Genomic DNA, 26,560 nt, shown 5'->3' with positions numbered 1-26,560 from the left:
AATCCTGACTTTGCTCTTTGTGAGCAGCTGTTCTCCTTCTGTACATGTGACTGTATGACTGTACATGTGAGTGTGTGTATGTGTCCCATAATGCACTACCAGTGGGGTGTAACCCCGCCCTGTGCCCTGTGCTGCCTGCGATTGGCTCCAGGCTCCCTCGGGATTTTTGACTAGAAGAAGAGATCGATGAATATGTGCTATATTAAAATGTTGAGCTCAGGAGGTGCAGTTCTCCTGGTGTTATTGTGCAATGGGCTGGTAGCCTCCTTAGGGTGTCCTGTGCTCCCTGTGATAAACTAAAGGCTCCCCACAACCCTGTTCTTGGTAAGTAGTTGATGGATGGATGGATGGAATATCAAATATTTATCTATGCTATTCAGTATTGTTTTGTTTATATGGTTGCTCGTTGGGCTGCTCTATCACTGCATACCTCTGGGGCTGGCATGACCCCAGGTTTGTATATAAGTTGCCTTCATGTCATATTGTGGAGGATTTGCATGTTTGTATTAGCATACCTACACTGCCCATGGTGTGTGTATCTGTCTATGAGTATACGCCATAATAGACTGCCATCCCAATTATGGTGTCCCATGTCCTTCCCCGGGGTAAGACTGCAAACTCTGTACTGAAAAATGTAAGGAGGTGGATGGATGCTCCTGAAAATCTATTAGCCATTGGTAATAACCCTATTACCATCTGCTTCTCAGACTATTACCATCTGCTTCTCAGATCTTTTGCAGTGAAACACAGTAACTAGTGCAATCCATACGTTACTACACAACGTCAAGATCTGAACAATGTCTATCTCAGGTGGCTCACATAGACGGTCGGTAAGTTTCATGTGCACTATTGTTCCCGTCACAGATACCCCCCCCCCAAGACAAACAGCACACGTTCATTTTTCCTCACGTCATTTATTAACGTACGCTTCCACTATGTGCTAACACTGGTCAAATCTTTCCCAGTATGGTTAACCTGGAACAAACAGCCTTTCACCCTCTAACTACAAGTAAGCCAGAGTGCCTTTGGGGCCGTCATGGGCGAAGGTATCTCTATCAGGCTTTACTAATCATGCACGTTTCGTTTCCCCTTGATGAATGGCAGTAACATAGTAGAAGGCATGAAGTTGGTGGAGCACTGGAATCTTTTTGAAGCTAAGGAACTATTACGCAAGAAATGATGAAAATTAAGGAGAAATACTGCGCTAAATTTGGTGTAAATGGCAGCTAAAAATGAATTGCTACGAGTAGCTGCTGTTATCGTCTTTGAGTATCATTCGTTGTAATATTAGATGGATTCTGGATGTTCAGATTTTTGCTTCCTCAGCCTTGCTATTTTAAAACCTACTCACTCACCCATCTACACAAAAATGTCTTCCTCCACGAGTCACAGAGGCGGAGGCTGCTGCAGGACAAAGGGCTTACAGTGATGCATCTATGACCATAACCGATGGCACCTTTTATTCAAGCCCATGTTTTCTGTTTTTGCAAAGCGCCATGGAAAATCACCCTTCACTGCAAATATTTCCACGGTGACATGGCAGTATTTCAGCCAAAGCTCTGGGCCTGAGCAAAAGCGTGTGTAGCAAGGGTTAACATTAAACAAAAAACTAGCACAGTTTCTCAAAAAAAAAAATAATAATAATATATATATATATATACATATATATATATTTCTCATAGAATGAATCCAAAATATCTGGAGTAGTGGAGGATTTCCTGAAAGCTCAGGCTGTCCAGCTATAGCTTTTGGTTTCTGATGAGTTGTCTTGGAGGTTGCCGTCTCGACGGGGATCTGGAGTCGAAAAACTGAAATAGGGACAGGAAACATGTACCAAGAAGAGCAGTAACCCCAGTGCCCATAACAAGGCCATATGTTTTTGCTGCACACGCTGGGCACCACTATCATTGTACAATAAAAGTCTGTACACTGTCAGAAAGAATGGTACAATCCTGGTACAGATTCGTTCAGTCAAGGTACAAACAACATTAATGTACCTCCAATCGTACCTATAATTGTGCCCTCAATAGTACAAATTGGTACTTTTCTTCTGACAGTGTAAGTCAGAGCTTCCTTGTTTCTCTCCAGCTGTAGGTCAGAAGCTAAGTGCATTAGCAGTCCTTTTAGTATGTTTTTAGCATTGCATGCCTGCATTTTATTTTAGCTTTTGTGTGTGCTAGTTGCTATATGTCACTTATAGACACTGGCGCTGTACGATATCTTATTTTGACAAACACAGGGAATTTTGAAAACATCAACATCACAAGTACACAGAACTACTGTTTTCAGTATGTGTGATTTCCAAATACTCAGAAGGCAAAATGTTTTGATGGCAGAAATCTGAAGAAGTGATGTAATAAAAAGCGGACAGAATATAACAAACATTTAAAGCAAATATTGGAAACGAGATTTATGTATAAGGCAAGAATGACTGCAAGGATGCAAAACCCAGAATATATCTGGGATATTTTCCAAAACAGCCTGAGTACTGGAAACAAAAATAGAAACAAGGGACAATCAGCCATAAATATTATTGAACCACAAAATGAGAGACGTACTGATTCTGCAATAGAGAAAAGCTTCTCCGCATAACCTTGTACAGCCTGTAGGATGTAAGCAGCTGGGAACTTATTAGAGGACAGAAGATGTACATTATGCCTATGGAGCACATAGACAGGACTGAGAGGTATCATCATACTCTGGCTGAGAGTATGAAACAACAGACAAATTCAGGTTCTCGTTCAGCTGTTCTTCATTTCACTTTATTTTGTATGGAGCATGGAGCTTGCTCGCCCTCTTATGGTTAGAAATATTAATTGCAATCATGCAACTATTTTCTTACTCCACTCCTAACCCAAATCAATCCCATGATTAACCTCTAAACATAAAAATTTTTCAGTGTGACGCATGCTGACCATCCATACATTTCTCATCCAAATGCTTACCCCAATCTCTGTTATATATCAGGATAATGAAAGGTGCTAAACACAGGGAAAAGAACAGGATAGCCAGCACCACCTGCTGGCTAAATGAGGAAACTGACAGCACTGGACCGATCCCAACAGTACCATTTGCTCTTGGCTTTCTCAACTGTATGTTGCTTTGAATAAAAGCGGCTGCCAAATTTATAAATGTGCATGCTTTAATAATATATACTATAAGCCTAGACAAGAGTAATCAGCAATACATTTTTCAAGGAAAACAACCTGTTGTCTCTGTATAAACTTTAAGATTCAAGATGTTTTGTTGGCATTGTGCCTAGGAATGCATTCACACATACTCAGTATAATAGAACAACAATGTATGGTAAACAAGTAAACAATCAACAAATATACATGTCATGTAGTAACATGTAGGCATATTGCTATTTGCATAGAAATGCAGAAGTACAGAGTGCTTGGGGGAAGAAACTCTTCGTGAATCTGCTAGTCATTGTTCTGATGTGGACGAAGTGTTCTACCAGAGTCCAGGGGGAGAACAGCTTGTGGTCAAGGTGTTTAGGTTCTGTAAAATATTCCATGCTTCGAGAACAACTGGTAAATATTCACTCGCTGGACGGCAGATCGTGCTCGGTGATCCCCTGAGCAGGAATTCCACTCCTTTGCAGATGGTGCCATGGTGCCACAGTACCGTGTCACAGTACTGCAGGTCAGAACGCTTCAGCTGTACTGCAGTGGAAGTTGGTAACTGTCACCTTCTTCTTTCACCATTCCCTTAACTACTTCAAATAGCTGATGAGGATCACTTCTGTGCTCTCTGTCCATCTGTGTCTGAGATCTACAGGCTGATGAACCTGAAATTGCTGACATTTTCCACCAGGAAGTCATGCATGACAGTTGATCTGTGACTCCTGCTGTGTTTTCTGAAGTGCTCACCAATTTTATTGATGTTAGGTTACTGTTGTGTAATCACTCTGCCAGCTACCAAATATGGAGCTGGATCATTTACAAAGGCATTTATGTGTCTTTCAGTCTTTAACCTTTTGGATCACCTTTTATCCTGGGTAGTACTACTTATAACATTAATCATACGTGGTTTCAGTTAATCTAGGTGTCTATTAACCTGTTTCAGTCGCAATCAATGCTTTCTTGTTTAATCTTAGGTTTGGTCAAGGATTAGCATTATGGGTTCTGCTGCATTATTTCCTGGTTCCATTTGAATTAGCAATTTGGGTTGTTTGTGGGTTTGGATTGTTCTCAGATTTCTTGTCTATCTTTGTACCTAAATTCTGTTTTAATCCTTTTCTTGGTGTGAGTCCAGACCAGTCATCTCATCGACCTACCTTGCAGTGTGCAGCCAAGTCAGCACTGAATATAGTCAGGTTGTTGGTGTCAGCGTTCCTCGTTTTGAACTTAATTACAAATATTCTTTTTTTTTTTATCCTGTTCTGTGGCTGTGACAGAAATGTTAGAAAATTCAGTGTTCATATTCTGTGTCTACTTAATTTGATGAAATTAAACTTACCTGAGATTGCCAGTGTTACTAGTATTTAATGACAGTGTAAATGTTGTAAAATGTTTCCTACTTCATATTAGTAGCTTGTCCTGTTTGTGACATTTTCCCATCTATTTAGCTATATGTTCTGTTTTTTTTCTGAATGTTTTTGAAATGCACTGGAGACTGTATGTGTTTCTCTGATCAGATTATCCGCTCCTGCTAAGGTCATGTGACGCTCCAGCATAGGTTCATATCCCACCCCAGCTCTGTATGTGCGTCTGACGTTTGCTGGTCTTCCTCCCACATTCCAAAGGCTTGTGCTTAGGCTAGTTAGTGTCTCTAAATTGACCATACAGTGTGGTTGTGTGTATGTGTGTGTGTGTGTGTGTGTGTGTGTGTGTGTGGGGCGGGGGGGGGGGTTATGCATATATTACTCTGTGGGAATGAAATGTCCGCACAATGTGATATTGATTAAATGTGACATTGGACATTGTGGGAACCGTTTTTTTGGTCCCCACAAGGGGAAACTTAATTTTATAAAAATCCATGAATGCAACCAAAGAACTAAAAATGGCTGGTTACTTATGGTTAAGCTTAGGGCTGGGTAGGGGTTAAGGTTGTCATTGCTGACTTTAGGGTTTTTCCCCACAGAAATGAATGGAGAGTCCCCACAAAGATATGAATACAAACGTTTGTGTGTGTGTGTGTTTGTACATCCGGTGATAGAGAGGCATCTAGTCTGGAGTATGTCCATTTCCTCCAGGATGCCCCCCTCCCCTGCAGCCGTGACCAGGAGACACAGTTAGAGAATAGATATATTTAACTACACAAGATCGGAATTCGATGCACATTTGATCCGCAGTCATGTGACTAACCTATGGGAATGACCTTTACAAACCATCACATTTCCTGTGCATGTATTCTTATTGTTTTGCTTGCAGGTTATCTGCATCATGGTAAACTCTTTGGGAAAAAATTGTCTGGATTATGTGGGCCCAGACGGGATGAGTGTAGTGATACCAGGATAAAGTACCTTGTGGAAACCTAATACCGTCTATTTCAAGGTCAGGGGCAGTGCACTGTTTTTGATGGATTAAATTGCAGTGCAAGGCACTATTTATAACCATGTGACTGTCATGTTACTCTCTCCCAACCTTGTGTTATACAGACACCTGCCTGGCTGCTGCACAGAGACCTGCTAGGGAACAGAGGAGGCTGAAAAAGGTAAAATGACAGCAGAGTTTTGCGCAGTTTTGGGCCTGAGTTTCAAAAATAATGGGATGGGACCTTTGAATCAGCAGGTATGATGTGTAACACTGTTACAGACAAGCTGCGTTAAGGCAATTTGCTGCTTGGTTAGAAACTGTGCATGATTTCAGTTAGTGTGATCTGTACAAGTGAATGATAGATGTGACAGCACAACTTTGTAAAACTTCCTCCTGATCATTTTCTTTGTCACGTTTTTAAAATGCATATTTATATACAGCTTGTCCTTTAGGCTACAGTGCAGTTAACAGTGCAGCTACAGTCTGTGTACTGGGGGCAGTGCTGACTTTTCAAGAAAGATTGTGCAAAAACACAACTCTTGCAGGATCATACGTTGCTGTTTCTGATGAAACGAAAAAGCGATTCGTGGATTTCTTTTCATAATAAATACTGCATTAATATTACAACAGAAAATCTCACAGTAATTCAAAACACGTAATTGCCTGATCCTAAAAGAAGTCATCATCGTGTTCTTGAAAATTGTCAATGGGGAGTATAAAGTAGAGTATTACTGCTCCAGGTTGTGGAAGGCAGAGCAGATAGTGTGTAGCCACTTGTCCCATTAAGCTACCCGTGACAATATATTTTGGGATCTGTCGCAGCACCACGAAGAACCTCGGACATTCTTTGCTCCGCAGCCCATCTCAAATTATTCCGCTGTCTCTTAACTGGCACTTGGGTCAGACTTTTCCTGCAGTTTCATTATTTTATTATTACTTATTTTACTATTGCTTTATTTTATTATTCACAAATGACGCTGTTCTGAAGCAGCTTTTTACACTTGTAATATTTCAGTTACTGAGCTATTTTAGAATGAGTGATGTGTTCAACACAGGGGTATGGAGACCCTGGCTATTTCAGGGGGTCTAGTACTTGCCAGGGGCCCTTAAATGCATAAATTTAAAAGTAAACATGGGCGATGGGGCCTCCTATGTACGCACCTGGTACACAAGCAGGCCTGTGTGTACAACATAAGTGACATTCATTACTCTGGTGAAATTTTATTTTATTTGATGCATGAATCCATCCTTGAATTTATCACTTGGAGAACTTAGTTAAAATGAAGTTCTGCTGTTCCTTATTGCAGATGGAGATGCGGCACGGTCCTTTCGCCAGCATGGATGACTTTGACTATAGTGTGCACATTGCAGAGCGTGACTGGAGCACCTTCCTTCAGGAGTGTGATGAATGTGACGTCCTTCAGGGCACGCTGGCCAGTCTGGATGATTCAGGTATGAGTGACAATGACTCCGGCATGGAGGTAGAGGAGCTGCAGCCCCAACCTTCCTCAAACGGCCAACTTAACCTACAGGGTTCCTCTCTGAACACCAGTGACTTTCAGGTTCCTGACAATGGTGAGGAGGAGGACTTCAGTTCTCAGAAAGTTACTGCTCGTGAGGAATCGTCGGCTATCTTGGATTGTTCTGATGACGTTTCCGTGACGATGCCAATGAGCACATGTCACCCAGAATGTCAGAATTGTATCGATCATCAAGACATTCTTGAAATAGCCACAGAATCAAATGACACATCTTCTTCAGCGGCCAAGGGGAACGTTTGCCATGAGAGACATGAGTGCTTGTCTGGACTGATGGATCCTAAGCAGGGAGATGGACGGAGCTCGAACGAACAAATGGGAAATCAGCTCTTTCCACAAAGTGTGTTCCTGCCGTCGGAAGATTCCCCGACTGATTCACTTACCCGCAAAGAAATGATCTCTGAAAGTCCAGAAAACTTCACAAGCGGCACTGAATTACCAAAGAAAGAGAAGGAGCGCTGGTTTGTGACAGTGGACGTCGGCGTGGCGCGCTCCAGGGCACGAGGGAGCGCACCTGTAAAAAAAAAAAAAAAAAAAAAAATTTGTAGAGTCTCCTGTGAACTGGGCCTTAAATGTGAAGATACAGGCCCAGCAATTCGGAGTAAACCTGAGCTGAAAGCACCTGCGACTCAAAGTACGGATCAGACAAACGAGAGCAGTCTCTCATCACACCAACTGCCCACCTGCACCCCTAAGAACTGTTCGTTCTTTATTAAATTACTTTCAGAGAAGCCAGCTACTCATAAGTCACCAAAATCCACTGGAATAGTACCATCGGAAACATGCAAAAATGGAAACACATTACAAAAACTTGCTAAGAATTGCATAACTAATAGAAAATCAAATGCCATTCACCATGAACTATCCTGTACCCGAGAATCAATAGATACTAGTCTGTCAGGCATTACAAAAACTGAACTGAAGGAACCAAACAATAGTCTATATTTATCTATGCCTGCACATGGAAAAACTCTGGCATATGCAACATGCAAACAGGAAGGTATTCCAGTTCAAAATATCCAACAAGGAATTAAGTTATCGCATTCAACAGGGAAAACAGAATTAAAGTTACTTGCTCTTGACTCTAATAATGAATATGAAAAATATGAACATAAAAAACTAAATAGAGCTACGAGCTTTAAGGAGTGTGAAGGCAATAATTTAACCAAGAAAGATGTTGATGGTATACTGAGTGCAAAATGCATACTTGTTTCTCCAAGGGATGAATCAAATTCTGTTTTTCTCTCAGAGGACCTGAGAGCAGGTGGTACAACAGCCCATTTTAACTCAGTTCTCAACCCTACTGGAAATACTTTGTCCCCAACAACAGTCAACAAAAATATACATGTAGATGTTAGAGAGTCACATGTGGATAGTGCTTTACTACAAGTGACAGGTGTACAACACACCATGCGGGAATCTTACTCAGATGAAGTGGTAGCAGGCATATATAATTCACAAAATCACAATGAAATTTTAGATGAAGTGGACTGTAGCGGTTCATGTATGACAAACAGAGTTTTTACTATAGATGAGCCAGAAAAAAATGAAGAGAACCATCCTAAACAAGACAGAAATGTGCACATTTTAAATATGAACAAATTCACAGATTCTACTGGGTTACCATTGCTTGACCCAGTTGAGACTAAGGCGCATAAGCCTCAGAGTGATTTTAGGCCGACTCACAGGTACCAGACTAACTGCAGCACAAAAACTGAGTCTTCTCTATCCCAAGAACCGATGACTTTAGATCCTGAACACCCAGTGTATGCCATTTCTTCCTTTTGGGATGAAATGGAAAAATTAACTATCAGTGATATTTTACAGTTGAAACTAGTTGGCCACACTTATTCACCACAGACATTTCCTCATATCCAAGACAATGTCGTTGTCGACACCTCAGATGCCGACGATGCAGGCTACTTCACTAATGTGGATGAATTTAAGCCTGATTGCTCTATGGCTGAAGTTCCCACATTCTCAGATTTTGGAGAAAAGGGCTCACACTCTCTAAACTCTCTAAGTTCCACTCCTGAGCCTCAAGATACAAAGAACAGAAGGTCATCTGATACTTTGATTTTAAGGGATGATGTGCGGAACAAGCAATTATACCTGAATGCAGGAACCGAAAAAGAGTCAAAAAAGAGGACAAAATCCTGTGCAGAGAACCCTTTTCCTCATCTCCACTGTTCAAATGTATGTCAGCATGGATTTAATCAAAAGAGACCTCAAAACTGTAAGACAGCTTATCAAATGAACAATGTTGATGATGGAAATTCAAACAGTCTTTCAGTACCTGAAATGTATGACTATTTTCTCTTTGAGTCCAAACCTAGCAATTTCTGTTCTTCTCTAATTAAGAACAATGAGACAGTGCCCATATTCTCCAGCTCACAATCAATAAGACAAAGTCTGCAGTTTCCAGAGGTATATGACTGCTTGCTCCCTGATGACTCACTCATTCAGCTGGAAGATGAGGAAGATCGCACACCAATCCGAGTGGTAACACGCTTTGACAGCAGAATCAGTGACCTGTTGAACACAGAGGTAGTGCCAGATTCATATGAACACTTTTGTACGGATAGCGACTGGAGAGGAAATCTATTCTGGAGGCACCCTCTGTCTTTCAGACGAACGTGTTTCACATGGAGAAACTTTGGTCAACTCTGGTATAATCCAGTTTTTGGGAGAATTGAAGCAATACGTGGAAGGCAGTCACTTTGTACAACCATAAGGTCAAACATTTCACAAGATGTTCAGCACTGTGGTGCAGACATTTGCTACCTGGAAAAACATATCTTTAGTGGACTTGCAGAACGAGAACAAGCTATTGGAAAACTGCAAACTGCTTTATCAGTTCCAAGTAAGGATCTTTGTGTCTTGGTATTCTGTGCAGATAATTGTGTGTTTGCATGGATTTTTTATGTTAGTTTGACTTTACTTGCATGCGTTTTCATAGACAAGTTTTTGAGGAGAGAATTGCTGATTACCAAAACGTCCATTAAAAGTATGTGAATCCTGCATATCATGTCTTACACAGACAAACATTTTATTATTTAATAGACATATGTTGTTAATGTATCATAAACCTGCAAATCTTTTTGTGCAGAAATAAACAAACATCCTTAAATTCAGTAAACTGACCGCGTCCTTCAGCTTCCACCACATACTCAGAGTGGAAGTTTTCACCAAAGCGTCTATGTTGGTTTTTTAATTCTGAAGAGCAGGATTCAGGGATTCCAAAACAGACTGAGATTGTCTTACTTTTTCATTCATTCTTTAGTAGATTTGCTGCATTTTTTCTTTTTTTTTTGGATAATTGCCGTGTTGGAATATGGAGTTTGGTGCAACATCAATGCCAACCTTTGATTTCATGGTTAGATACCCAGATAATCCATTATCATGCTTGGCAGATAAGTTTATGGGGATTGTAGGTAGTTTTAGGTTTGTGCCAAACAGTGTTTTTGGTTGCACATAAAACTGCAAATTAATTTCAGACGTTTTTTTTTTTTTTTTAAACAAAAGTTTCTACTTGACTGTCCTCACTTGAATATTTTTACATAGTTCATGTTTAATTGTTATGTGAGAACATTTTGATATAAGCTGATGTAGCAAAAAAAATGTAAATGAATTAAAATGAAATTAAAAGCACATATTCACTATCACTTGTAGAATTCTGTAACTTACATACTGAAATATGCTGTAAAATCCATGATATTAATGTTATTAAAAACCATAATAAACACCTAAATGCAACTGTAATATTTAGCTAACACAGCTATTTGTGTGTCTTCACTTTAAATACAACTCTGTTTTGTTTGACAACAGCTGCCACCAATTAATTTTTTTTGGTTCAGAAAGTACCATACAAACATAAACCTTAACAGTGGTCATCATGAAGCACTTCTTGCAGGTGGTGAGTTAATCACATGGTTCTCTACATTCTTTACATATTGATGAGGTTGTTGTAAATCCGTTCATAGTATTAGAATAAAATGCTGTAAGGTTTATTCTTCAATTGTAACTGATTGGTTGAAAGTTATATGCTGCCAACACTGAAGGCATTATGGACATCTGTGTCACATGCATTGTTCATGATCTGTTGGGGAACACAAGTGGCTTTTCTTGGTTTTTTGAATCAGCTTTGAATCCAATAACAATTGCCTGAAAAGATGGTCCTTTTCCTGCAGGAAAGATGGGTTGCCTTTTGTTGCGTAAACAGTCAGACGTGTGTTTGGTGTGTATCGCCTTTGCCTCTTGGCTGCTAAGGTCAGCTGAACCACAGAATGTAGACACATGGAGAAATGGTATGTATATTCTACAAAACCAGACATCCTTATAGAGAGCCTGTTGCAGATTTATACAGTTGTAAAGATTTTTTTTTTGATAATCCTATTCTTAATTGTTGCATTGATAAATGTACTTTACTCTCCTGCTTTCAAAAAATTGATGTGACGTTTTGTAAATAGTGTTTTGTTTCAGTGATACGATTTGCTCGATTGTAATGAAATTACACTGGCATTCATGTTCTTACTGGAATGTTTCATTTTGGTCTATATTACCCGATAAACTGATATTCACATTCTGTCAACTAATGTTTTAAAACCTGTTTTCTTCTCTGGATCTCTGTTCAGTTCTCCTGGCAAACGTAAGTGCTGCCTGTGCCATTCGGTACCTGAGGACGTTCATCCGCGACGACACAGCCATCGACAAATTGTAACTCCACATCCCTGCTTCACATCTTAATCACCCTTTCCCCAAAGCGAGGAGGCCAGAGTCCTATTTTAAACAAATGTATGCAATGGAAAGCGTTTCAAACATTTCAAAAACTGCTAAATTTTGTGTGAATAGCTACATTTTAAAAAAATATATGAGGAAAGATATCTCTTGATTTATTGAAGTTCTGTTAATTTCTTGATTTTATAATGTCAAAACCCTTAACTGCTTACAATCTGTTTTATATTATATAAAGAAGTACAACATTTTGTATTTTTCTGTGATGATTGTATGTGCTTGAAAAATATTAGGATCTGATTTTGACATTTACCATAATAGCAGTAATGCTGTAGCTAAGTTCGTTTTGCATGTTGTTTGATGTCTGAACGAAAAACACAGGCTTTGTATAACTTTTAAGAAATGCAAGATTTTGTATAGATACATGGTTTGTACAATATAAATATGTATGAAACAAAATATATCATAAATGCAACTTTCACACAAGCAACTCCAAGAATTTATTTTACATTTTAAATGTCAATCGTCTGAATGAAAAAATATGAAAAACCCCGCTAAATAAATAAATGAATCATGAAAAACTTATAATCACTCCCGTTAGTACTCCTCCACTAGAGGGCAGTATAAGCTTCAATTTTTCCATAATTATAATAAGATTGTTGTAATAAAATGAAAATTGCAATTTTACAGTTTTATGAGTAATACTATTAAACAGTTCTCAGGTTAGCCTGGAGTTATATGCTTTCAGGGAGCTAGAATCAGTTAGCTTTTGAGTGTTCCTCTAAGCAAGGTTGTCAAAAGTGTCACATGAACAACCAGCAATAAATTTGTTGCCTAACCAAAACTTATTTATTAAGGTAATAACAATATCACTTCAACTTTGCAGATATCTGGTCGAAATCTTTGTGTAAATAACATTTAGAAATGTCAACTTTTAAATAAAATGAATCAGTGATACACAAACATCTCTCGGAAGATACACAGTTGAAACCCTATATTTACATACACTACAGGAAAAAAACACAAAAATTTTACTGTCAAACATTAAATCAGAGTACACTTTTTCTGTTTTAGATCAATAAATAAACATATTTTTTGAATTTGTTAAATGTCAGAATAAAGAGAGAGAATTTTTCTGGAATTTGTTTTTTTTTTTTATTACTTTCATCAGTCAAAAATTTGCATACACTTTCTTAGTATTTGGTAGAATTGCCCTGAAACTGTTTCACTTGGGCCAGACGTTTTGGGTATCCTTCCACAAGCTTTCTACAATAGTTTGCTGGAATTTTGGCCCACTCCTCTTGACAGAACTGGTGTAACTGGGTCAGGTTTGTAGGCCTTCTTGCTCGCACTCACCTTTTCAGTGCCGCCCACAGATTTTCTATGGGGTTGAGATCACGGCTTTGTGACGGCCACTCCAATACCTCGACTTTGTTCTCCTTAAGCCACTTTGTCACTAATTTGGAGGTGTGCTTGGGGTCATTGTGCATTTGTTAGATCCATTTGCACCCAAGCTTCAACTTCCTGACTGATGTCTTCAGATGTTGCTTCAATACATTCACATAATTTTCTTTTCTCATGATGCCATCTATTTTGTGAAGTGCACCAGTCCCTTCTGCAGCAAAGCAGCCCCACAACATTATACTGCCACCCCCATACTTCACAGTTGGGATGGTGTTCTCAGGCTTCAAAGCTTCCCCCTTTTTCCTCCAAATATACCATTCGTCATTATGGCCGAACAGATCAATTTCTGTTTCATCAGACCGCAGGACGTCTCCAGAAATTAAGAGTTTTGTCCCCATGTGCAGTTGCAAACTGTAGTCTGGCTTTTTTTTTGGTGGTTTTGAAGTAATGGCTTCTCCTCCCAGAGTGACCTTTCAGCTCATGTCGGTACAGGACTCGTTTTACTGTGGATAATGACACTGTCTTACCAGTTTCAGCCAGCATCTTCCCAAGGTCTTTTGCTGTTGTCCTGCGGTTGATTCGCATATTTCGCACCAAAAAAGTTCCTCTCTGGGACTCAGAATCTGTCTCCTTCCTGAGCGGTGTGACGGTTGTACCTCCCCATGTTTTTTATACTTGCATGCCCCAACACTGCGCCAACACTAGACTATGCCATGCGGTCCATTGTTTATTTTTATTATTACTCTGTATTCGTAAATTTGTTCGTAAATCGCAAACTTTTAGGTTGTAACATTTGTACAACTATTGCATAACTTGTTGGTGAGCAATGGCTACCAAAATGATATAAAGTACAGTGTATTACCTGATGTTTTCAATGAAAAAAAGCACTGTTACCAACAAACGATGCTATCACAGCGAATGCGAGGCTGAGACTGAAGCGTTACCCTTTGTTTCCGCTGAGAAACATGCCACGTGACTCATTTCCCCGCGCGTACAAGTTATCTTAGGTCTGCGCTCACTGTTCGACTTCTGAGATTCAGGCCGAGTTCTAGGTCATTTTTTTTCGAACAGGTTGGTTCGACTTTTAAGAAATTCGAGTTCTAATGAGTTCGAGTACTGAGGTACCACTGTATTTGGTTTCAACTGTATAATTAAGTCAAATGTGTCCACTGGGCTCGTAAACTACTACTCATCTGTTTTTATCTGACATCCACTGGATCCTTCTTTTAAATGAGTTTAGTCCCAGGAAATCAAAGCAGCCAGATTACACCTAGAATGTTTAGCTGAATTTTGCACTACTGGTACACTTGTCAGTGGGGGGGGATCAGGAAGAGGAAAGATGTAGTGCAGGTTGGCACAGGATGACCCCTGCTTACTGGGTAGGGCTGTATTGGGGCACATAGACCTGTTTGTCACAGTTCAGAACACACAACAAAATGAATGAATACATTTCTTGACACTAAGAAAAACAACTACAGCTATAGGAGTGTTTAGCTCTACATATAGACCATATTTGGTAGAAGAAAACATGGGATTAAATTCATTATTATTATGCAATCATATTTTTGGATTTTTATTTATTTTACATATTTATGTATCCCTTTGGTCTGGTATTCGTGCACGCCAACATCAGACAGGTCGCCTTTGTTTTAGAATTGTTCCTAACTGTGTTTGTGTGCAGTTTTAGTAATAAATCATTTCAAAACAAATTAAATTTTTGGTACCTACCGTACCAAAAAATTGGATCAAATCGTTAACCCAAAACAGAAGTTTGTAACAAACGTGAATTTTGTCTACCATTACACCCCTACTACAGGGCCATTTTTAACAGATTATGGAGAATCCTTTTGTGGGCCGTAAAGATTTATGCTGCGGGCTAGATGTGGCCTGTGGGCTTCGAGTTTGACAGATGTGATTTGAAGACTACGCCCTAGTCTAACTTTCAGTTTTGAAAATGTTGTTTGCCAACAAGCCAGGAATTTGTCAGTTGACCTAAAACACAGTTCCCCAAATCCGGTCCCAGAGGGCCAGTCTGTAACACAGTTTGTGGATTTCCCTACTCTGATATACCTTTAGCTAATTACCAAATTTGTTATGTGTGTTTGAACAGGGAAATCTACAAACTGTGTTACAGACTGGCCCTCCAGGACCAGGATTGGGAAACCCTGACCTTACAGTTGTCGGAATGATGCGCTTAATAAAGCTGTAATGGGTGTTAAGACATTTGGAAGTGGAGACCTTTGTTTTATTTTAAAATAAGTAAATTAAAAAAAAGAATTCCACTCAGGCAAAAAGAAGCACTTTGGACAGAAAGCTAAAAATAAATACAAACATTTAATGCATCCATATTTTCCCAACATAAAATGAAAAAAGAATTGAATTATTAAACTGTAGACATTTTATGAAATTTACAAAATATTTCTGAACAATTGTCATAATAAAACAATTTTAAAAATTATCTTTGTACTTGAAAAGTAGATAAATACAAATATCAAATACTGTAAAACCCTTCCAAGTTAAATAAATATAAAATGAACCACAAAATGTTTTTTTTTTAAATACAATAAAATAAACAACTTGTCCTCCAAGGTGCTACATATTTACATATTAGACAGCTTTTTAGTAGTGAATTTAATTTTTACAGAGTAATTATATAAACTGTATATCATGGAAACATGGTCATGATTGTAATATTTAAAAGTGTAAAAAACTAGGCTTGGGGGGTTGGCCTGAGCGATGGCCGGTGCATACTGATCATACGTGCTCTTGGTCTGCACCATTCCTTCAGCTTCACTCTGCCGATGTTCGGTATGCAGGAATCTGAGAGAAGTGTTGCACCATCACATTATCACAGTCAAAATCCCAGATGTTATCGTAGTCCACTTCCTGATCGTCTGGTTCTGCAGGTTCCAAGTAAGAAATATCTTCTGTGGGAACAAGATGAGCCTATCACCCTATCTTGTGCAGCATTCTGTTAGGATTAAGCAGTGGTATGGCAGTTTTGCAGAATGCGATCCAAATTCCTCCATAACATAATGTGCAATTTAGACTCAAGCAAGCATTCACTACATTTGTGTTGCCTCACCCACTTTGTTAAGAATGAGTCAGCCTCCAAACGCCTTGTTTGATTTAGACTATGATCAGATACATCAAGCAAACATGACAAATTACTGGTGCATGAGAGAAGAAATAACAGCCTGTTGCTATATATTTTCAGTCAATGTTCTGGGAATGTTCTGTGCACGTTACAGAAGCAGCCGCTCCCTAAGCCCACCTGTTACTTACAGTTTGGCCGAGTCCCACTGCACTGACATATCAGCGCTAGGCCTACATAACCAAGCTCCCAGTGGCATGCCCAACCTTGAGCTACCACACCCCACAGCTCCCCAGCCCCCGCTACAATGGCATGTCTCACCTCTCTGGGGAAAGGTCAGGCTAAAATCAGACACAGCGACGCACTGCATTCGGGAGAGTAGCTTATGACAGGCACTAAAGAAGGAATCAACCCTAAAACGCAATGTTGATTCTGTAATTCATTGGTGTATGTGGTTGTAATTTTGCCATCTAATATAGATTAAATCTAACCATGATTATTTAAAATATTATATAATACTAACTATTATTATTATCTAAATCCCTGTCTTGAATGACAACCTGTTGGCCAATTTAACTTGAAACCAAACAACCTTCCATGTCTCAGGCAAACACTAGATCTAACTGAGATATTTCCCAGCAGATAATAAATCATCTCAATGACGTCAAGAGGCTTTTGCTCATACTATGCATCACAGCATTGCCTGTGGGTGTCTCTGAAAGAGCAGGAAGGGGAAATCTTAGCATTCCCACCTTGTGAGTAATCAGCTGATATCTCGGGAAGCAAGTGATGTCTGGCATCTGGCTGAAGTGTCGCCTATACAAGAAGGAGACAGCATGGCAATTTAATTCATGAATATATTGCCTATTGTTGCATTTCAGTACCAATAAGCTTGTTGCAGTATTTAACCCCTAAATGGAAGGATTACTACCCAGCAGTTGGTCAATTCCTAATGGATTTCAAAGTATTTCAGCCGGGTGCAACAATTGCTGTGACGTCATTGTTAATTACAAGCCAGTAGGATTTGTGGAGTACGGTTTTATGCACCTGTGTAACATTTCTCTGCCTGGACACCCCTATAGGTGGAGACAGTAACTTGAACCCTTTTGCCTCCGGGGTATGAATGACTTCGCGGTGCGAGTATGAAGGGAGTGCCTTGCACCGGCCTATAGGCGGGGGCTGGAGCCTGAAGGACGAGGGCAGGAGTGGTGGATCTTCACGCCTCGCCCACTGCTGTCTTGACATCTACGGGTGGAGATCCACGATATTGAGGGAAAAGTTGCATATTAAAAGTAGCAAATATACTAGTGATTTTTTTTTTTCCTTTCAAGCAATTTTAGATTAGATTAGACCAATGCTTTCCAATCTGGTTCCCGAGGGGCCCACAGACAGTCCATGTTTTTTGCTTCTACTGTGAGTTGGGAGGGAGCAAAAATGTGGATTATCTGGCTGGGAGCTGGGAGGAGGCAAAAACATAGACTCTCTGTGAGTCCCCAAGGACCAGACTGGGAAACACTGGATTAGATTATTGCCATTATGCTGAGTACAGGTACAGAACAAGTGAGATGTAGTTAGCACCTTTATAAATTATGGTTGTGTGAAAATTATACATCTGAGATGCATGCAGGATGTACAGAGCAAATGATTGTGATGAGAAATTTGGTACAAGAGAAGTGCAGATTATGACATATACAATGTGGAAATAAGCAGTCGGAATGGATAAAACAAACTAATAAAGATATAATAATTAAAACTAGCATCCCATGCAGGGTCCCCTATAAATGGTAAGAAGTAGATTGAATGAACTGGAAAAAGTGACTGAATTTGATTTTATGTCCTAGAATAGGTTTGCGGTAAAACATTACCTCATAAGGTTTATGTTTTTATATACGATAAGGTTACATCCACAGTTAAGGTGAAGTTGAGGGTCTATACTGCTCACCATTGGTTTCACATAATTGTCCCCTGGTAGGTCTATCCCAGGGGTCCAGGGGTCATCATAGAGGATGGAGAGATTCTTCCGGGACATGCATACATCAGAATTCCTCTGGGGCGCAGATAGCTGTTCCGTCGAAGGTGTCCAGGGCACGCTCCAGCTGTTTGACTGAACAGAAAATGCAATTTCAAGTCAAAAAAAAGGTCATGGCTTTAATTGCAGGTTCACACATCATTAAATAGATGCACAGGAATTTTAATTGTGAGGTAGCCTCTATTCATTTAGCAATGGGAAATAGCTCAGTACCTTAACAAGAGGAAATTCCTGTTCCCGCCTGTAGGAGGCATTGTGTTCCACAGGTCTGTATGGGGAGTTGTAAACGGGGGACAGTGGCATGTCAGTGGCGGTGTTGGAGCCATAATGGGCCGAGGTGCCACGAAGCGACGTCCGGTGGTGGCGTTCTGTGACAGGCCTGACCTGCGCCGACATGCCGCCGGCCCTGGAGTTTGGGTGGGGCGGCTCATGCATGCTACCCGAGCCTCGCTGCTTGGAGCTGAACTGCATGGAGACAGAGCAGTGAAGAGTAAACCTGCCATGTAGCGTAAAGTGTGAAGTAGCCCTTTGAGTAACTGGACGTTTAAACAGAAAGAAAAAATAAAACATCAGCATGCATAAATAATAAAAAAAATCACTGAAAATGTAAACAGGATCTTTATTTGCTTTTTTAAAGAGTGAATAAAATATCATACAGTGAAAAAAACATCTTACAATTAAACATACTTTCACTGTACTTCAGCAAGTACGGTACAGTTCGGTGAATATTACAAAAACCTTTCCACCTACTCACTGAAGTACTTTACTTACGCAGAGTGGGGTGCTGTACCCAGGTGATGTCAGATTGTCTATATAATTGTGCAGTGAGGGTTCGTGTAATTCTCGCCCCTTTTGGGAGCCTCTCTGTTCTGGATGGCTGCGAACGCTCCATCTGTCAAACTCGAATTCCTAGGGAACATTATGTTCACGTCACCGATTTCTGTTTGTGTTCACCAAGGAGGCTGTACGAAGGCCTGCCTTCTGATTCCGATCTGTTTGCTTTTACCTTTGACTGGGTTGGAGTATAAATGATATCATACACTGGTGGTGGTGGAAGTAACACTGGGACTTCCATGATATTGAAATGACTGATCCAGTTGGAGAATTCATTTTCATCCATGCAGGTCACAATGATAGGGTTAATCAGTCTTCCTGTAAGCAAATCATAATTGTACATGTTAACTTTCCATTCAGTACCTGATAAACAGAGTTGGGTAATTCAGGTCCGGAGAGTAAAAGACCAGACCAGGATTTTGTTTGAACCAACCAGTTGAGTACTGTGACTGTGACTCTTTATGCTCAACTGGTTGACTGAAACAAAATCTTATATATATTTGTATTACCGGTATATTCGATGACATTTACAAATTCGTAACATTTTTGGCTTATCACATTTGTGCTAGTAACACAGTTACTGAAAAACACATTCTTTTATTTACATGCCATTATGGTTCAAAAGTCCAATTACCTTCAATCATAAATGTGTTTGGCTTAACTTCTTGACAAGGTGTAGTTACATTGATACTGTTAAGTGGAAGTTTTCCCTGTAAAAACAGAAAGTCTTGTAAATGTCACAGTATTATGGAACATGCTGCTGACAAGAAACACACACACACACACATGCAAAGATGTACACGCACACACACAGACACACACATATGCACACAAACGTAAACATGTACACAGACAGACAGACACACACACGTAAACATGTACACAGACACACACATACACACATGTAAACATGTACACAGAAACACACACGTACACACACACATGTAAACCTGTACACACACACAGACACACACGTACACACACATGTAAACCTGTACACACACACAGACACACACGTACACACACACACACACACACACACGTACACACACACACACAGACACACATCTCTTCGTACAGACCCCTGACTTTAAAGGGATTCTCTGGTATAAGTTTTGGCGATTTGACTTTAATTACTGACCTTGTAGAAAAGTCCGTTGCTTTCCTCAGAGAGGATGATGATGGTAGAAGGGTACATCACCAGCAGTCGCTCATACTGCTCCTGAAGAGCAATAGAGTGCGATGCTGCTCATTAACCAGCCAACAAACTTATGGCTATGAATAAGCAAGGCAGTTTCCTCTGAAGGCTGCGGCCGCCTGTCACTGTGGTCGCATGTGTCATTAATTACATCCAGGCAGCACAACAGCAAAGTCACATAAAGCTTTTTTTTAAAATGCGGTATGGAAACGTTTTAAGTACGTGGTAGCTATCTAATCCAAAAGATCTCCGTAATAAATCAATCACAAACGACGCTGTGTACTGTGAAGTGACTGTACAGGAAGTTTAACTTTGTCCTGATTATGCAACTAGGACATGAAAAATACCCCCTTTATCTATGTACCTGCTGCTACTACAGTCATCCCTCAAGGGGAGTGATGTCAACTATCAGTGTCGCAACAGTGGGGAGTGTATATGTTTCAGCTATAATGTTGTTCTGATGCTCTCTTTAAAAAGACTGTGGAAACAAATGTGTAATAATGGATCATTGTGTACTGGATATTTTTTTTGGGAAGGGGTTGTACAGTGGAGCTGGACTTCTGTCTGTCTGATAAAAAAAAAAATCGGTTGAACAACACTAACATGTTATTTAAAATTCAAATGAATGTAATGTTATTTACATTAAAGCACAGGCGAACTTGTGATTTTCCTTAACTAAAAGCTACATGTTTTACAGCATTTACTGGCGTTTGTGATATCAGCCATACATTCACCAGAATAGCAGGTTCTTACTTCACAGGGCACGTGCTGGACCTTCACTTTGGACACGTAGGTAATCGGGCCCAGAGAATCCCTGTGGGACCCCTCCCATTCATAAATTGGCTCGTTCTTCACTGAGTTCCTCAGCTCCTCCCTGGACTTCACCATACACTCTGGGTTCTGGTGGTTGTCAGAAATCAAGTTACCATCATATTATTGACCCGTATTAGTTTGCCTCCATAAACTATTTTGAAAATGGAGAGATGCACTGCATTGCTTCAGCTGGCACAACACGGTGGCTATAGCCCAACAAGCATGGAGTTAAACAAGCAAGTAAAGGAGCACGATTATCTAAGGCATTCAGGGATTCAGGGCCAAGTCTCCTGTATCTCAATGACTCTGTGTTGTTTATTACCCTGAGGAGTATAATGAAACAGGATAGCTAGCTGAAACGCTGTATCAGTCAAACATCTTTCAGACCTAATTTGCCACCACATTTCAGCTGTTTTGATTAAATCTGCCGACCGTTAAAAAATATATAGTTTTAGTTCTAAGGGCAACATGAAGACATACCTTGACTCTGGTGTATGTTTTGGCTTCTTCTTCCACCACAGTACCTCCATTGCCCTCCACGTGCTCTTTCAGATACCCAAACCAGGTCTCCAGCTCCTCTCGACTACAGCAGTATACAATAATGGGGTTCAAACCAACACCTGCCGAAGGGCCACAGAAAAATGGACGTTTAGCAGTCTCTCCGAAGCAGTCTACACCAAAGACTGTTCTTTAAAGATAATGACGATGATAATAATATTATTGACAATAATAATTATTATAATAATAGTTACAAAACACAGATGTAGTTTAAGGCTTTGCTGCTTAATTGACACCTTCATCATGACATCTTGCAGCATTCGGATAGCTTGGTTCTGGTTCTGTCACATTGCTCTGTTGCTGTCTTACCACTTTCTTCTTAAATACACTACAAACACCCATAATATTTTCAGGTGTTGCTTCCCAGTAGAAATGCACTAATTTCCCAGAATGTATCAAACCGCCACAGCAGCATTTCCGGAAATTAAGACCTTCAATCAAACAGCAACATCCACAAACCACCAGTCTTTCCATCTAGAATCATCTGAGATGATTCTGTTGTCAATTAATGAATGAAGACTTAATACGACGACAGTTTATATTTTATACCATTAAAGCATATATATTTACTGTGACATTTAACAACAACAACAACAACAATAATAATAATAATAATAATAATATAATAATAATAATAATAATAATAATAATACAGCACCATTTTTGTGTTATCTGGTAATGTGTCATTTACTTGGACAATATATACCCAACCCGTGTTGCAAACTAGGCTCACTTGTAGTGTCGTAATAAAACAAAATGCGAAGCTTAGATGAACAGCAATTCTCAATAACAATGTGTGTTTACCCCTGTTTCATAGTTACTATGTGTTACTCATTTTGCTGATCCTTATAGACACATCATTCAAGCTAACAGACGGGATCTCTTTACCGTCTGCAAGTTGAAACAGTTTATCCCAACCAAAAGAAACGTGATGTCATACAGTATCCCGTCATGATGGACAGAAAGTAAGATGTAGGTTGCTGTAAAGATACGGCCACTTACCACTGATTTCAAAGCCAAAGCGGTCTGTGTCATTCCCACTGGACTGCAGTTTGCAAACAGTAAGGTCCCTAAGAGGTAGTGTTCCCTACAGAAGACGGCAATCACAGATGAATACTCCTATATTTTCATTTGAAATAATACTTTAGATGCAAGTACATGGCTTCAGGTGCTACATTGGTTAAGGAAATGGAATAGTGAGCAGATATTAAGTACAGAATCGCAGGTGTATCTTTGAGCTAAACTTGAACTGCTCTAAATATACTGCTATAAAAGTAAATAATATCAGGCTCCGTAATATAACCATGTCTGCTAGTCAAATATTTACTTGGCTTGATGTTTCTGAACACTGAAAAACTGCTTTTTGGACTCCTTGTATTTGGATGCATAGTAAGAATAATGGTAGGTAGATGCATCATAAGTATAATTGTATGTCCTGAATTAAAGAAAAACGATGCAATTAAAGTCAATAATTTGTAAAAACACAGTGGACTGAAATCCTCTTTGTGGCATTGCAGGTGCAATAAATATAATGTCCATGTGCCAGATCTCTGTAGTCATTAGAGATTCATGGATGTTTCCTTCATAGCGTCCGGTGCTGTTACTGTTCCTCTGACCACCTTTTTCAAAATGTAAGCAAAACTAGTTCCTGTGCATATAAAAAAAATCACAACTTGTTCTGCTTCACCAAAAAATATATGCAACTGTCTCTTGAAGCAGCATGTTGGTTCGATGTGTCTTTTAGCGCTTGGCTGTGTTTGCTGCATGCCCTGTAATGTACGTTCAGCCCCCGTCTGCGCCCCCCATGGTTCCTGGGCCTTACGTGACCTCACTTTGGTTAAGAAATTGGAAAAAAACAGCGGCTGTTTCATATCTCTCAGGAGCTAATAGAGGAATGCAAAACGGGCATGTTGACCTATTGTAAGAAAAAAGCCTTTGGCTCTGAGAAGCCATTTCAGATGCTGATAACAGAGGTGTTTATTTCAGACAAGTACTTTTTATGGTGGAAGCCTCACCTGGTAGGTTAGCCCAGTGGTGGTGTTAGAAACAAAGTGAAGGTGTGTCTGAAAGAGGTCCAAGAAGCAGTCATGTATGTCCTATAAGAAGAGAGAGCGAGAGAGGGGAGATTTTGAAATATCTGCTATGGCAAACTACGTGGTCTAAGCAAGTCTGGCACCTCGCAACAGTGAAGTCCTTATTAAATCAATATATACATTTATTCTATACACAATGGATATACATATGTTTATGATGAATACTGATATTTGGAGCAATGTAAACTTTCCTATATTTATTTATATACTTTCCTTAATTTAATGATATTTAGTGTTAAGGAATCAACTTGAAGAAACAAGATGGTATTAGGGTGTTTTCAAATCCACGATAGGGAGGTGAAGTTTTGGTCTGAGTAAATTAACGTAGGATGACTACGACCGCACCATGAATTTGGCATCTTTGAAAAAGACAAGGGAAGAAAAAAGAAAAAGGTTTTGGTGTGACACAGAGAAAGCGTTGTTCCCGCCCGTGTCCCCGGAGCAGCATCTGCTCTACCCCTGAGCGCCTCTGGGCGGCGCTGGGCTCTCCTCCCAGCCCTTCATATAAGTGGGACATTGTGAACCTAACAAAGACGTGTTGCAATCCCCACTGCACGGCAAGTTCAGACACATGCGGTGAATCCTTGTGCTTTCGGTTAATCACCTTGACATAACTGGTTTGTTTCACACGGTTGCAAAAAATCTTAACACCCTCATCTAAGCCTTCCTTGCCCAGGAAGAGCTGCTCATTTTGCACGATTCCTGTTTGAAACTGTCTTTAGTTAATGGAAGTCTTCAGCAAACGCTGACGGCCACGATCCTGTATTAAGATGCTGTTTTGTCTAAATTAAATAATGCGAACGCATAAAAGGTGCCAGTTGCTACAAAGACGTACGTCGCCGTTCTGGGCTAAAGGCCGTTAAAACACACCCTTGTCAGAAAAAGCCAAACGGTGAGAAAAGTACTTTCAAATACACTGAGCAAATGTATTGGCTGAATTACAGGTGACTGCATATGGAAAATGGACGTGAATGTACTTGCGATGCTGACCTGGCAATGCAGAAAGCGAAACTGCACTTTGGAGCTGTGGATCATCCTTCCATAATTTTTGACGTTGACGCTGCTCTTCTTCCAGCCAGCTGATGGGTCATAGGCGAAGGGGGGGTCCCATTTGATGTTTTCAATTGTCTCAAGGTCCTTAGGTGACATCTCCTGAACAAAGACGTTCATGGGACATTTAGAGGAAAATCTTCAATGGTTGTCATCCTAATTAATTTTGCAATATGCTGGTTGACGTGTTTCTCTCACCTTCCTTGGAGTGACAGTGCATAAGATGTTGATGATGCTGTTGGACTTCATCTGGCCCTCTTGTGGGTTTTTCTTACGAAATAGCCGCCGGCTTTTTTCCGAGGAGAGAGAAGGCAAACGTTAATGCGGGGCTTACGCCAATCCAGGACACACTTATGTAATATTTTGGTGCCAAACTGAAGACAAACTGATTAACATTGTCTAGTTTTCTTTGTTGCTTATAAATCTGTATTTTATTTGATGGTGGTTTCATGTTCAGCAATTTTTGCAGCATGCTGCACTTATAATTTACAATCAACTAACTGTAACTGTTACATTTGCATGCATTCCTTGCCATTCGAAATAGTGCATGCAAATGATTCAGATTCAGTGTAGTAAGAGATAATATTACGAGAAGGAATGCTGAAGTTCAATCATTTAATCCCATCCTTTGTCCCTCGTCTCAAACCAGACATTTAAATAAATGACTTCCTGGCTCATCCACTGCGTTCATGACAAAGGAAATTAGTTCCGTCAGTTGTGATACCCTTGTTTCTCTGTGTCTGGGAATGCGCAATTTGAAAGCCATTAAGATAAGACAATGAGAGGTATTCATGCTGACAGTCACTGATCACTGAAACACTGATCTCTGAATTTGGTGAAAGCACCCTGAATGTTTAAATCACACATAAGTCACATGATTCAACAGAGGCATAAGTTTTCAAGTCTCTTTAAGGCAGGGCATCATTTTCCAAAATAGCACACTCTGTATTAGCCATAGTGACAAAGAAAGGTGTTGGTCGAATCCCTTAGTTCTACATTGGTTGAGAAAGGCGGCACTGAAGACCAGTGTCTTGTTAAACAAGCACAGAGTCCATCCAATCGCATACAAGCCACGATAAATAATTTGTGTTAAAGAAAAATAAGGCCTTTTATCATAATTTATAACTCTTTCACTAAATTTCACATGAAAGTGAGGATCAATATGAACATACGACACTTTTCAGATGTACAAATATGTAAGTAATTTTGGCAAATAAGTCATCACCACCAGAAACCAGGACTATGAAGAGCGCAGGGTGGATGGCAGCTCAGCATATGAATGTCCTCGCTAAAGATCATGTCTTTCAGAAACCAAACTAGCGGCCCAGGATGCAGCTGATTACCTGAAGAGTGAAAGCAACCTGGCTATGTATCGACCATGCTGGATTCTGCCCATTGAATACCAAGAGTTCCAGAACAGTTGTATGTCACATAAGGTGAAATGACTTTTCTGACTGAGGTGTATGTAAGCGGAATAAAACATTCTTAGTGGAGAGTGAGAGGGAGAATTCCTACCTGTTCCTACGAATGAAGTTCTTGCTTGAAAACTGGAAGTTGTGGTGGGGGATGCATGACAGGCTGCTCCCCATGTTGTCGTGGCCGGAGTCCTTCTGGAGTGAGGCCGCTGTCTTCTCTAAAGTTCTGCTGGAAATCCAAGAAGCAGTAGTGCTGGTAAGGTGCAGCAGGTCCTTGTCTCCAGGGCGTTGTATTCAAACTGTTTAGGCAGAAAGGG

General features: G+C 40.0%; 2 protein-coding genes across 9 annotated transcripts; one reads left to right on the top strand and one right to left on the bottom strand.

The window, feature by feature from the left end:
- The first annotated feature begins 301 nt into the window (after positions 1–301).
- On the top strand, positions 302–12,241 carry perm1b (PPARGC1 and ESRR induced regulator, muscle 1b). 6 transcript variants are annotated; one of them, XR_011992521.1, is made up of 6 exons: positions 303–324; positions 5,606–5,661; positions 6,791–9,884; positions 10,850–10,937; positions 11,212–11,328; positions 11,656–12,241. XR_011992521.1 is itself a non-coding variant. In XM_023830953.2 (4 exons), exons 1-4 carry the CDS (start codon positions 5,667–5,669, stop codon positions 11,739–11,741), a joined length of 420 nt encoding a protein of 139 aa, XP_023686721.1. In that variant the 5' UTR covers positions 5,606–5,666; the 3' UTR covers positions 11,742–12,241. The 6 variants fall into 6 exon arrangements, 1 of the variants encoding a protein (XP_023686721.1); XR_011992519.1 differs by having other exon boundaries at positions 302–324; positions 6,791–10,937; XR_011992522.1 differs by lacking the exon at positions 10,850–10,937.
- A 3,233-nt stretch (positions 12,242–15,474) lies between these two features.
- On the bottom strand, positions 15,475–26,560 carry plekhn1 (pleckstrin homology domain containing, family N member 1). 3 transcript variants are annotated; one of them, XM_023830733.2, is made up of 16 exons: positions 26,344–26,560; positions 25,027–25,117; positions 24,769–24,930; positions 23,701–23,781; positions 22,688–22,772; positions 21,608–21,747; positions 21,068–21,214; positions 20,258–20,338; positions 19,751–19,826; positions 19,289–19,434; positions 19,054–19,191; positions 18,496–18,747; positions 18,196–18,357; positions 17,301–17,498; positions 17,006–17,069; positions 15,475–16,086 (listed from the first exon to the last, which is right to left on the bottom strand). In XM_023830733.2, exons 1-16 carry the CDS (start codon positions 26,415–26,417, stop codon positions 15,950–15,952), a joined length of 2,034 nt encoding a protein of 677 aa, XP_023686501.1. In that variant the 5' UTR covers positions 26,418–26,560; the 3' UTR covers positions 15,475–15,949. The 3 variants fall into 3 exon arrangements, with proteins under 3 accessions (XP_023686501.1, XP_023686511.1, XP_023686520.1); XM_023830743.2 differs by having other exon boundaries at positions 15,475–16,059; XM_023830752.2 differs by having other exon boundaries at positions 15,945–16,130.

This window comes from Paramormyrops kingsleyae, chromosome 8 (assembly GCF_048594095.1).
Source record: "Paramormyrops kingsleyae isolate MSU_618 chromosome 8, PKINGS_0.4, whole genome shotgun sequence".
Classification (NCBI taxonomy): domain Eukaryota; kingdom Metazoa; phylum Chordata; class Actinopteri; order Osteoglossiformes; family Mormyridae; genus Paramormyrops; species Paramormyrops kingsleyae.
Note: the sequence above shows the minus strand (reverse complement) of the source record. Positions and strands in the feature narration are given on the sequence as shown.